At 34.9% G+C, this 14653-nt stretch overlaps 1 protein-coding gene across 1 annotated transcript in view; it reads left to right on the top strand.

Moving 5' to 3' along the window:
* Positions 1–14653, top strand: part of white (protein) — a gene marked incomplete at its 3' end in the record, with an annotated part of 414981 nt that overhangs the window by 252314 nt on the left and 148014 nt on the right. The window contains 1 exon segment of the mRNA NM_001191034.1: positions 10755–10886. Coding sequence (NP_001177963.1) covers positions 10755–10886 — 132 coding nt within the window.

Raw genomic sequence — 14653 nt, 5'->3', positions numbered from 1 at the left:
CTTTTTACCTTATTTGCTCGCTTACTATTTTGATTCGCTACTAGTCTAGCTCTTAATTTGGCTACTACTAGGAAGTGGTCCGAGTCGCTATCTGCCCCTCTGTAAGCCCTTACGTCAAGAACATTAGTATGATGTCTTTTTTCAATGAAGAAATTATCAATTTGGTTCTGTGTGGCCCCGTCCGGCGATGTCCACGTTGCCTTGTGTATGTTCTTGTGCTTAAAACACGTAGTTTTGATTATAAGATCTTTTGCCGCCGCGAAATTTATGACCCTAATACCGTTATCATTGCTGGCTTCGTGCAGGCTTTCCTTACCTATAGTAGGCCTAAACATTTCCTCCCTACGTATTTTAGCATTGAAATCGCCTAATACTATTCTTGTGTCGTAAGACGCGAACTGGTCGATTACCTGCTCTAAAGTTTCGTAATAGAGATCCTTAGCTTCTTCTTCTTTGTCCTCCGTAGGACAGTGTACATTAATAAATACATATCTATACCATTCACCTTCGATAATGATGTACGAGAGCCTATCATTGACGGATTTGAAACTTTTAACCGAATGTATGATGCTTTTGCTTACGAGAAATCCGGTGCCTAGAGATCCCCCACTCCTGGCCCCATACAGGTACGTGAAGTTACCCGATGCTAGTACTCCGCCATCTGGCCACCGCGATTCCTGTATTGCTACCAAATCTAGATTGTACCTATCAGCTTCCTTTACGAGTTCTTTAAACGCACCTGCTCTGTATAGACTGCGAACATTCCAAGTTCCGACTCTTAAGTCCCTTTTGGTTTGAATTTGATTTTTTTGAGCTTCGGATCCTGTTCCGATCGCAGGTGAGTCCACCGTTCTAGAGGTAATAACCCCCATACCTCTCTAGAACTAAGTATGAGAGCTATCCGACTTTGACGAGGACAGTGTCAATTCGTCGTCAGACACACTACGGTTTCATTCTCGCATCCTAACGCCCCCCTGCAAGGCAGCGCGCCTTCGCTGGCATCGTTACCGCGTAAGACCAGGTGACGAATCATTCTACACATCCCCTTTCGGGGCAGTTGTCATCGCTCCCGCATCCTCCTCGGCAGCAGGATTTTTGCCCATTTTTGTAATGTGTGATGAAAGAGATAGATTGAGAGATAAGAGATAATGTGAAGTGTTTTTGTTGTTGTGGTGCTTGCGTAGTGTTTCTAGATGAATGCGTTCGACAGTGTGGGCTCATCACACCCACGCCTGTTCCTATCGGCTGTCCGCGGCTGCTTATTCAATTTATTCGCAGCTAACCGCTTTCTCAGGGGCTGTTCCTCTATCCACAACCTAAGGACGCGCTGTGTAGTGGTGATAGGCACCCACCCGTCCGATCTGGACGACAACGCCCAAGACCCGATTAGGGTAGCGGCATTGTAACAGACGTAAAATATGATATAATTAAGAAAAATTAACTTTTATTAATTTTTATCAGTTAATTAATTTTACGTATTCATATTTAAAAAAGAAATTTAAATACGTAGTTAATTTGATAATAAATCTTGATTTTTTTCTATATTTTTTAACAGGACGAAATCTCAATGGAAACTTTTTTTAAGTAAATATGTTAAATAATCATTTAATATTTATAAATTAATTAGACATTATTATATCATGTCCTATAATAATGTGAAATTAATTCATTATTGTTATTAAACGATCATTTATTTTTCTGTTTTGTTCTGCATTGTGTATATTGATGATTCTTGTAATATAAGTTTAAAAAGAATTATGTATGCATACTAATTTGAATGTCTACAAAATGAAAACCCTAAGAATTGACTAAACAGTTTTGAATCAAATATTTAAAATTTCATTCCAAACAATATTTTGTATTGATTCACCTGACTCATTCTGAATACGTATATTATCAGGATTTCGACATCGAGATAATGCAACATATAATTGACCATGCAAAAACAATGGTCGTTTCAAAAAAATTCCTATTGAATCAAAACTTTGGCCTTGTGATTTATTTATCGTTATGGCAAACGCTAATATGATTGGGAATTGTTTTCTAAAAAGAGTAAATGGAAACGAAGATGAATTTTCGGTGTTTAGTGTTATTCTCGGTATAAAAACTTTCTGTCCAATGTTATCGCCTGTAATTTCGCCTGTAATGCCCTATTTCTGCTTCAATGTTATACTCATATAATTTGGTAATCTTTAAACGAGTGCCATTACATAAACCATCTGTAATACTTAAATTTCTAATTAACATCACTATTGCATTTACTTTCAAATTAAGTTTATGTGGTGGAAGACCTTCTCTGATATTATTCAACATTTCAACTGGATAATTTAAATGAATATTTTCCTCTGTTTGATCTACTCCTTTATTTGTTGCAAAATCTACACTATAATATGTCTTTGATTCGCCATGTAATAATTTTAGAACATTGTTATTTAAAATTTTGATGTCTTTATTATGAGGAGCTAAGATCACGCTACTAACGGAAGCACCTAAATTAATATTTTTATAAATTTCATTGCAAACATCGGTAGTTTTCCATTTTTGAGGAATTTCAAATGTATCGACTTTACCTTCTCCTATTACTAACAAAAAAGAGGAAAATTCTACATTATTCGAACGTATATTTTTATTGAGCTTCAAGATTTTAAAAAGAGGCCATAAAGTTGAATATTTAATTGTTTCTTCTATGATAGAGTTTCGGTATCCATGTTTAATTACTGGAAGAATTTGTCTGAAATCTCCTCCTAATACTATTAATTTTCCCGCAAAAGGAATATCGTTACGACATACATCTTGTAAAGTACGATTAATAATTTCTAAAGCTTTTATAGGTATCATTGAAGCTTCATCCTAAATTATTAAATCTGCCTCTCTTAATCTTTTTTTGTCAGACTCTAATTTCAAAAAAGCACTTTCTATATTATTTAAATCTAAATGCAATCTGAAGGTTCGATGACTTGTCAATCCCCTAGGTAACAAAATAGACGCGATACCAGTCCATGGCATTGATAAAACTTTTTTGTTTAATGACATGTAATAATAAATTAATGTTTTATATAAAAACGTTTTTCCCGAACCTCCAGGTCCATCAATGAAATAAATTTTGTGTTCATTGTCAACTAACTCTTCAAAAATTACCTTTTGATCATCGGTCAATTGATCAAACATACATTTAAAGATATCGGCACTTTGTAAGACATTATATATAGATGTTGCATCATCATTAATAATACTATTTGGTTCTTGTAAACTGAAATCTTTGCAAGATTTTTCTTCATTCTCTAATATAATTTGAATATGAGATAGAGCATTATTCTCTTTATTTGTCTTAAAATCTTCGGTGAAATAATTTTTAAAGGCTATAGCCGGGTTACTATGGTGAAATGGCCCCCTTGGAAAATGTATATATGTTATATACCATTCGATGGGGGATAAAAAAAAACTCCCATAGCCAAATTTTTAGCTCTCTGCCTAGTGCGCATGCGCAGTAACGTCGATAAACGTGTTTTTTTGATTTTATTTTTTTCTGAAGTCCCTATAGGATAATGCTCTATCTCCACCTTTGTGAATATAATCGAATATGTATTAATTACTTTGAATTGATGCACAATATTCGACATTAATATGACACTTATACTTTTTCAATAAAAAGTTATTATAAGGAACAACCATTGTGTTGTCAACTGGAATAATTTTTCTAAATTTTTTAATTCGATAAGTATAGTTTTGTGAAATGTTATTTCTTCTTTGATATTCAGGATAACCATTTTCTTAAAAAATGGTGATATCGCGGAATGGTTTTGGAATTTTTTTTTTACAAATAAATAGTCTTATTTTTGATGATGCAAGGAGATTTATCTGTATGTGGTCCATGTAAAATATGTTTAATTACTAATTTTTGTAAACCTTTATCTGAATTATCAGGAATTTCAGCAGAAATGTATTTGTCAATAGATTGAGGTGTCAAGAGCTTGTTTTTTGGATGTAGCGTAACTACAATATGAGCGTGTGGTAATCCTCTCTTTTGAAATTCTATTGTAAATATATAAGCTATTACTTTTTATCATAAAGGTAACATTTTTAAATCATCTATTATAAAATATTTTGGTTATGAAGTAAAAAAATGAATTCTATTTGAATACCAAATTGATTTATTTACATTAATTTCAGAATATATCAGACCATAAAAATGAGAGTTAAAATATGATTTCAAGATTAAATTCCAAAAAAAATCTACTATCTAAATTGACTATCTACAGATGAACTGTACTTTTTTAATTATTTACAATACTTTTACATAAATAAATATTTACATTTTTTATACTCAATTTATTAATTATCAATACAATATAATAAAAACCAAAATTTGGGGGTTGGCGAGCGGAGCGATCAGGGGGGTACCCCCTAGTATATATATATATATATATATATATATATATATATATATACCGGACACCCTAATATATATATATATATATATATATATATATATATATATATATATATATATTAGGGTGTCCGTTATTTCCAGAATTGCAAAATTTAAAAAGTGCCTATTAAATTTCGAAAATATTTGCCAAAAAACTAAGAAAGTAAAAATATATCTACCTATAGTTGTTTTGAGCCAAGGTGAAATTCAGCACCCTCCTCGTCCCCCCCCCCCTCGCTGCCCCTCACCCCTTCCCCTCAGCCCCTCGTCAGCCCCCCTCAGCCGCCCCCCTCAAAAAATCGTTAAAACGTTTCAAAAAACGCATTATTTTTTACTCATAAAGCCCCTTCTTACCCTCTCTCGCTCCCCCTCATTGGCCCCCTTCTGCCCCTCCCCCTCAGCCCCTTAGTCCCCCCAAAGTTACTTTATTTAACATTTATAGTAAAAAATTATATTCATTATGTTAAAACTTCTATTCTTTCTATGCCACCCATGAGGTAAATAGAAGAGCGCGTTTTTTTTCTCTGACGACAAAAATTTTAATGTTTTAGAATTAGAAATTAATATAAAATATCATGGTAATTTCAATTAGCAATGATGTATTTTATTTGTGTATTTTCAATACTTTATACTGTAACAAGTGTTCGCGAATTCATATTGTGCGCGCTCGTTTAGTCGCGCGATCTCAGCTCGGCATGCAAGCGCAGTGTTGCCAAGTCGTTCGCGGAGGCGCGCATGAGACACTGCGCGGAAAGGTAGACTATTTTTGGGCTTGCGACAAGTAAACACACGTGCGCGGAGACCAAACTAAAGTATCCCGGTAAACGAATCGTGTCGACGAGCATCATCCGAGCAATCAACTCCCATGGCTGGCACCTTCGATTTCAGCTTGACGTCCGGAAGCAGCTACCCAGGAGCCTTCCGAGGAGTGGAGCAGCTTAGCTAGGATGGACGCCTCTTCGCCACGAAAAACTAGATACTGTCATTTGACCTTGGTCACTCAAGATCGTGCTTCGCATCTCTGTATATCTCACGAATTTCTTCACGCGACTATAAAGACCCCGAAGCCGAGATTCGTACCGTCGAATCCTCGGATCATCTACCGAACACCGTCCTCTCGCGCGACGCGCGCGACTATTGTAACCAATTGAAGTAATCAATATATGCAACTATTCTATTCACAAGTTGCGCTTTTTGCTGTTACGAACCCTGTCCTTCCTATCTCCTCTTCGCGGACTTGACAAGGTTGGATTGGGATATAGCTGCGGCATAGTTTTCGCCGTTGGCAGCCCAGCAACTCTGTGCGCGGAGAAAGCGCGGCGAGCTTCACTCGTCGTGCATTTTGTATATGCGAGTGACTTAGCTGCATCTTCGTGGCCGCTGTGCACAAGGCCAGTTGCCCCGTTACAAACTGGCGCCTTAACGTTACAGATAATAAGCAAGAGCGTCACAATAAGTGGGCATCAAAATAAATTCGTGTAGCGAGAAGGAAGAATTAGCTCGTCTCGCGGAAGAACGACGTTTAACCCTGGCGCAAATGACCAAAACAGAGAGGATGGCGGCTCTTTCATTCGTCTTACAGTCATAGCCGCAGAATAATGCGAGAGTAACAAAGATAAGTGGCAAAGCTGGGAAGAGTTCTATAGAGCGGCGACAAGATGGTATGGCACGAAGAGGCGGTTCCAACAACGGACGCAGAGAGAAGATACCAAGGCGCGCACGAGCCCGTGCGTGATTTTGTGACATGCTTGGGAGGCATGATGAAGAAAATGAAACCACAACCAAGCCTGAAAAAACAACCAGAACTCTCACATAAAAATCTGATGCCAGAGCTGCAAAGATTGACCCCTCGTATGAACTGCCACGACTGGGACAGTTCCCAAAGAAGCCGAAACCGTACTGGCAAGCAGGCAAGAGTACCGCGCGCCACCACCATTGGAGCAAACTTTACTATCATCGCTTGCGTACGTCTTACCGACGGAACGCAAACAGCCTGGCGCCGCAGCTGCAAAGTGGTATAGACAATTACTGGAAAATTATGCAACGTTGGCCGAGCCTTTGACTTGGCTGACAAAGGAAGATCAGCCGTTCGTTTGGGGCGATGAACAGCAATCAGCATTTGAGACGATAAAAGCTCTTATCGCCTTGGCTCCAGTACTGCACTGTCCGAGCTTCGATTAGCAGTTCGTCATACAAACCGATGCAAGTGATACAGCGTTGAGTTGACGCAGTGTATAGATGAACAAGACCGAGTACTCGAATTCGCTAGCAGAGTACTTACCCTCACAGAGAGGAATTACACGGTCAGCGAACGAGAATGCTTGGTCGTGGTTTTCGTTATACGCAAGTTTTATCAGTACATTAAAGGTTATAAATTCAAAGTCATAACAGATCACAGTAGCCTAAGGTGGCTATTCAATCTCTGTTAGCAGAGTTGAACAGCACGCACCACCAGGTTTCATAGGTAAACGTGTGGTGCAAAGGCCTTGGCAATGTGTAGCCGGAGATATTATGGGCCCCTTACCAAAGTCTGCAAAAGACCACGAGTACGCACTTATCTTCCAGGGTTTGTTTACTTGATGGATAGAGTGCGTGCCACTTTGCAAAGCCAACGGCAAAGCAATACTTACCGCACTCAAGGAGAGTAATTTTAAGATTCGATGCACCCGAGGTGTTTCACTTGGATAATGGTACTAAATTCAAAAACAAGACAATAAAAGAATACTTGGCAGAGCAAGGAATCCACCACTTGTACTCACCGTCATATCACCAGCAAGTGAATCCAGTGGAGCGAATAAACCGGACTGTCAAGAAAGAAATTTCCACGTTTACTCAAGATAATCATCGAGCATGGGACAAATACCTCAAGGAAATAGCGTTTTCCCTCAACGAATGCTCGGGCGACCTTGGAAAATTGTAACGGCAAGCACGCCGACGACGAAATAGCAGGATGGAAAGCGTAAGCCGTAAAATTTACAAAAATTGTAAAATACTTCTACTATAATTTCCGTTCATGTAGAATTACTTATATTCGATAACGCATTACATACCCGATAAGAAAAATAGAAAAAATTACAGCATTGGTTTGATAATCTATGAGGTGTTTGAGACCGCTTCAAGTTTCTAAAATGCCGATTAAGTGATGGCGGTTTATAAAATAAGGATCTAAAATTTATATTTTATCAGTTAGAGTTCAGAGATCCAAAATCAGCAAGTAAATATCCTTTTTTTTCTATTTTTGTATTTTTGTTTTTCTTACAGATTTTAGTATAATTCGATTATTACATTATTCAGTCTTATGTGTTTTCCTGTTTTTCTTTTAGGTTATGTACTCTTTTATTAAACATAAGCAGTTCTACACAAACAAAAATCATCGTACAAGTATTTCGCAATTTCTTTTTTTTTATTTGAGAATGATTGCAATTTGGCTTGTCGAGCAAATTTTGGCCACAATCGGATTTTGGTACACTGTGTGGCGATACAGAGTTCTTTTGATATTTTGATGTACTCGTATAATTTTGAATAAAAGTGATGAAAGCATTAAATATTTACGAATAGAATACATAAGTCAAGCATATTCAAATTTCTAATTAATTTAAATTTTAAATTTGAAATCAAGTTAAATAAACCATAACATTATTTTTAACAAAGAAAAAAACGCGTCTTTTTATTTACTTCATGGGTGGTGTGGAAAAAATAGATGTATTAATAATTCATTACCTATTTTATTATTTACATAAATGTCAAATAAATTGTATTGGGGATGTATATATATATATATGTGTGTGTGTGTGTGTTTGTGTGCGTGTGCGTGTGTATCTTTGAAGATATTTTTATTGAAAAGGTGAGGAAATTTCCCAAAAAAAGTATATGTATGTCTATAGTGAAAAATGCTTCCCTGAAGACCTATTAATTAATTAATTTATGCTGAAAACCCAAAAATTTCCATAATTGACATCTTTGGCTCCCTACCATTTTGGTAAAAGGTAATTTAAAATTTTGAAAAAATTCAAGTGTATTGGAAACTGTTACTAGAACATATTTACCGTAGGTTCAAAAAGAAAAAATTTTTGATCTTCTATTTGACCAGGAACCACTCGTATACAGGTTGACAGTCCTAATAAAAAAAATGGTAAAAACAAAAGTTATAGGATATCGAGGGAAAAGTCTGATGGTGACCTTGGATTTGACCTTGAGCTTGATTTTCAAGGTCATATCAAGGTCAACTTTGATTTTTTAAATAGCAACTCTATCTTTTTATAGCGGGAATGGAAAAAGCGGGAAATTTTATGTTCAGAGTGATATTTTTGTTTTGGGCTGCGAAGGTCTTCATCGAAATCATGCAGCCAGTTCAAAAAGATCCACCTGCGTAATTCCTCTGGCAACGCCGGAATCGAAAAAATGGTTGTACGATATCGAGGGGGTGCGTAACGGTGACCTCAAATTTGACCTGCTCTTAAAGGTCATTTCAAGGTCAAATACATTTTTTTTTTTCATAGAGTACCCATATTTTCGACTCCGGATTCAGAAAGCACGTAAAATTTTGCGTTTCAAACAAGATAGTCAACTTAAAATCGAAGAAAGGATTTTTAACATCTCTCGGACCATTTCCTGCGTTTCGACATCATTATAAAACTTGATGTCCAAGACCCACTTCGAGAACTTGGTTGGACCGATTCACATCATGATTCCTGGACAATGGCTGGACAAAACGGGTTAAAAGTTTTTTAACATACTTCATAAATTAAAAAAATTTAATTTGAATGATCAGAACATTTTTTAAAAATCAAGCAAGTCAAAGTTTCAAGTTTCGTTCAATTATTTTTGTGACACGCCGTGGCATAAACCTCGATTTAAGTCACGCTTGTGAAAAAATGCACTCGCTAAATCTCGGTTTATGCACGTTGTTTCATAAAATATCGTACGATACTAGGAGGGTAAAGGGATTTCACCCTTGTGGGGACTTATCACCCTCGCTTCGCTCGGGCGATATTGCCCCGCGGGGTGAAACGACTTTACCGCACTAGTATCGTAATATACTATAACTTGTTTGATTTTTAAAAAACTTTTATAATGATGTCGAAACGCAGGAAATAGTACGCTAGCTGTTAAAAATCCTTTCTTCGATTTTAAGTTGACTATCTGGTTTAAAATGCAAAATTTTACGCACTTTCAGAATCCGGAGTCGAAAATATGGGTATTCTATGATAATAAATTTCCCGCTCTTTCCATTACCGCAATAAAAAGATAGGGTTTCTATTTAAACAATCAAAGTTGACCTTGATATGATCTTGAAAATCAAGTTCAAGGTCAAATACAAGGTCACCATCAGACTTTCTCCTCGATATCCTACAACTTTTGTTTTTACAATTTTTTCGATTATAGCTGTCTCTAACGAGTTATCACCGGTGCCCGTTTAAATTGGGTCACCCTGTATATGCATATTTTAGTTTTGTAATATTAAAATATTTAAAATGATGTACAATTCTATACATATATCTAATACTAAAAATCAAATTAATATAACTAATTTTCAAAAATGTATATTTAAATAAATATTCGATGCAGTATGACGGTTGAATTTCAATAATAAATATATAAATCGAATTTTTTTGCGGTATTATAATGTATTTATGTTCTTGCCACATATCTATCATGAAATAATTGTCATTTTGGAATGATTCACAAGTTCTGGTGAATGTTCACAATATGCTTATTTTATTGTTTTAATATAGTGTAGATGTAGATTGTAACGGGGTTTCCGGGAACTAAATCACACAAAAGTAAAGCGACAAGGAGGATTCGACCTTACGTCCCCGAGATCTCAAGGTGCGCGCTCTAACGCTGACCCGACAACGCACTACCCTGCACTCGCGCCGACTAGCTGTTTGACAGGTGCTGTTTTCGCAGCCACATATTTGATACAACATAGACATAACACTTACGTAGAAGACATTTAAAAGGGGCTGAGAAATAATGTTTTTTTAAATTATTTACTCTTTGCTTCAATACACCTATATGTTCCTGAGCGGTTTTCGATAACCGTTACAGGGGCCGGATTAAAAATCTTTAATCACTAGAAACTTTTTACTTTTTTCTACACATCTACATATCAAACTCGAGTGATTCATGATTCATTCATTTGATCATTTAAGTGCTCTTTGTGAAAAGAACAGCATTTCGCTTTAGTCAATGTTTACATTCTAGTATTGGTATTGAAATTGAAATTGTATTTCGTTACAAAATCTTTTTTAAAATAAATATTTAATAAAATTTTTAATGTTTATTAATAATAATAATATTCCGTAAATATATTCTTTTTTAGATGGTTTCATTGTTGATCGGTATTATATATTTAAATCAAAAACTTGACCAAGATGGAGTAATGAATATTAATGGAGCACTGTTCATATTTCTTACAAACATGACATTTCAAAACGTTTTTGCAGTTATTCATGTAAGTTGTTTGCATATAAATTGTATTCTAGCTTAGATTATGAGAGAACTCCAAAATTCTAAGTAAGATAATTGATATCGAAGGAGTCGGAAAAAATTTATTAAGAGAAGTGTTACGTCCCGCCAACCTTTACAATGAATAAACGTGTGTTTAAAACGTGTCCCTTTTAATAGGAAGACTCAGCACTTATCAGGTAGGTATACTGCGTTTGTTGGTGTAAATGTCTGGGTGCTTACAAGCAAGGTAAAGATACTCAACTGTCGAAGATACTGCTGTAAATCTTATAGATTTTGAATTAGATTGTAATCTTGATTCTTCGGTGATTCTTGATTTGCTTAAGAGCACGCTTGCACAACGCGGCCTTCGCTCCTAGTTTAATGACAATGAAGTACACTCTCAAAATTAATTGTAGTCTAAACTGTATGCATATGTTCTCAATAGTGTATCTGACTCCAGAAAAAATTTGGTATCATACATATGACACAAGTATGTCATGTTAATTCTAATAACCTAAAAAATGATATCCCCTAATATATTAAAGACACAGAAACCAGTTACGAGTGAACCCATATCAACTTAACTATCGTTCAGTGCTTCAACCTGCTTTCCGGAACTTTAAGCATTATTCAATACATCGTAATTGCTACTAAAGTTACATAACTTTACTAATATTTTAGTGAAATGAGGCAATCGTGAGTTCTTGTCTCTTAATAAAAAACAATTTTTAAACTTTTTATGACGACCCGATTTTTACGATCTTTGGCACGATTCTTATGACACCATAAGATCAAGTTATTTTTTATAACCCAGAAGTTTAATACCAGATTTTATTGTGTTACAAAAATATTTTTTGAGATACCTTTTTATAATGTAAAAGTTCCTGTATGAGTCCCAGAATAGCAGAGACCCTGTATCTAGCTAAAAATGAAGGTATCCATAAAGGCTATAGCCGGGTTACTATGGTGAAATGGCCCCCTTGGAAAATGTATATATGTTATATACCATTCGATGGGGGATAAAAAAAAACTCCCATAGCCAAATTTTTAGCTCTCTGCCTAGTGCGCATGCGCAGTAACGTCGATAAACGTGTTTTTTTGATTTTATTTTTTTCTGAAGTCCCTATAGGATAAAAATTTTTTTAAAAATTCACATTGGTGTATTTTTATGTCATGAATAACTGCAATTTTTTTGGGATTACATAACCTCAAATATCGGATCTAAAAAAATTATTAAAGTTTTCAATCGATATTTTGACCCCCTTGTTTTTGAGGTGCAACTTTTTAAGTAGACTTTTTTATGTACTTTTTCCCGTTCTTTACGATGGCACTAACGTTTTTTCCTTAAAAATGGTGGCACAACTCGATTTGAGCCAAAAACTGATTTTTTTGCCATTTTTTCACGTTTTTAGCTGGTTATGTTACAATTTAGTTACTAAAGTGACTCCTTTTGAGTAGTTTTGCATATCTTCCCATGAAAACATAATCAAATGAAATATTTTGTTCGCTCCAAGCCGTATTTTTTATATTATCTTACGTTTTCAATGATGGTCTTATCAGAATTGTGATATCACCTTATTATAAAACTGATGGCTAATGTTATATTCTTTTTAAACGTTCTGTGATTGGTCGAAAGTATTATCTCTGTCGCACTTTTTTGTTTATTTTTATTTATAATAAAAGGTTATGCTTGGCCGCGCTAAACTGTATGCATATGTTCTCAATAGTGTATCTGACTCCAGAAAAAATTTGGTATCATACATATGACACAAGTATGTCATGTTAATTCTAATAACCTAAAAAATGATATCCCCTAATATATTAAAGACACAGAAACCAGTTACGAGTGAACCCATATCAACTTAACTATCGTTCAGTGCTTCAACCTGCTTTCCGGAACTTTAAGCATTATTCAATACATCGTAATTGCTACTAAAGTTACATAACTTTACTAATATTTTAGTGAAATGAGGCAATCGTGAGTTCTTGTCTCTTAATAAAAAACAATTTTTAAACTTTTTATGACGACCCGATTTTTACGATCTTTGGCACGATTCTTATGACACCATAAGATCAAGTTATTTTTTATAACCCAGAAGTTTAATACCAGATTTTATTGTGTTACAAAAATATTTTTTGAGATACCTTTTTATAATGTAAAAGTTCCTGTATGAGTCCCAGAATAGCAGAGACCCTGTATCTAGCTAAAAATGAAGGTATCCATAAAGGCTATAGCCGGGTTACTATGGTGAAATGGCCCCCTTGGAAAATGTATATATGTTATATACCATTCGATGGGGGATAAAAAAAAACTCCCATAGCCAAATTTTTAGCTCTCTGCCTAGTGCGCATGCGCAGTAACGTCGATAAACGTGTTTTTTTGATTTTATTTTTTTCTGAAGTCCCTATAGGATAAAAATTTTTTTAAAAATTCACATTGGTGTATTTTTATGTCATGAATAACTGCAATTTTTTTGGGATTACATAACTTCAAATATCGGATCTAAAAAAATTATTAAAGTTTTCAATCAATATTTTGACCCCCTTGTTTTTGAGGTGCAACTTTTTAAGTAGACTTTTTTTGTGTACTTTTTCCCGTTCTTTACGATGGCACTAACGTTTTTTCCTTAAAAATGGTGGCACAACTCGATTTGAGCCAAAAACTGATTTTTTTGCCATTTTTTCACGTTTTTAGCTGGTTATGTTACAATTTAGTTACTAAAGTGACTCCTTTTGAGTAGTTTTGCATATCTTCCCATGAAAACATAATCAAATGAAATATTTTGTTCGCTCGAAGCCGTATTTTTTATATTATCTTACGTTTTCAATGATGGTCTTATCAGAATTTGAGGTAATAAAGGGTTTCTCTCTATATATAAAAAGAATATCGCCGCTGTCAGTGTCTGCTTTTCTCTTTAACCTAAAAATGCCCTCATTTGAGTGATTTAACGCCGAAAAAGGCCATTTTTGGTACCATGTAACCCAAAACTAACCTAAAAATATCATAATGCAAGGGTTTTCACGCAAAAAAGCCTGTTTTGAGCTAAACATAGCCTTGAAATCGATCGTTTGAGGGTACTTTTGGCGTCTTGTGGTCTTAAAAAGGCCATATTTGGCTTATCTGCCTCTACTTAATTGATTATTCAAAATCTATTGACAGTAATAATTATCAGGTAAAAAGGAATTGAAGTTAAGTATGTTCAATTCGTACAAAGTATAATTTATTATCTTCATAGGCTATTTAAAATAAATTATGGAACGTATACAAGTAGCTTTTTAAAAATAACGAATGTTCACAATAGAAAAAATGATTCACTCATCATTGTCACTATCTTCATCAATACACACTTCAATTTTATCATTAAGAAACATTTTAGACAGAATTTCAGCTGGTCGTATGATTTTTGATAAATATCTTCCATGTGAAAGATAATAGATTATGGCAGCAATATGCGCACAACATCCTATAGTACGGTTACCGTTAGCACAATCACAACAGTGTCTTAAGATGCTAGAATAACCAATAACATTTGGTTTATACTCAACGAAACATTTGTATTGTTTTCTGTTAATATGCCTGGATTGAACTTCAAGTTTGAGAATATTGTTAGTCTCCTTTGAATATCCAATCTTCAAATTATTATCTGCGTCAAGCATTTCCGCTAAGTAAGATATTGTCTGTTTAAGCTGATATGTTCCTGTAAACAGAATTTTCAAATCTTTTATTGTTAATTCAGGAAAGTCTGGTAAATCATCCGAAGTTATTATTTT

The sequence above is a fragment of the Nasonia vitripennis genome (assembly GCF_009193385.2).
Source record: "Nasonia vitripennis strain AsymCx chromosome 5 unlocalized genomic scaffold, Nvit_psr_1.1 chr5_random0008, whole genome shotgun sequence".
Lineage (NCBI taxonomy): Eukaryota > Metazoa > Arthropoda > Insecta > Hymenoptera > Pteromalidae > Nasonia > Nasonia vitripennis.
This window is presented reverse-complemented; position numbering and strand designations above follow the sequence as displayed.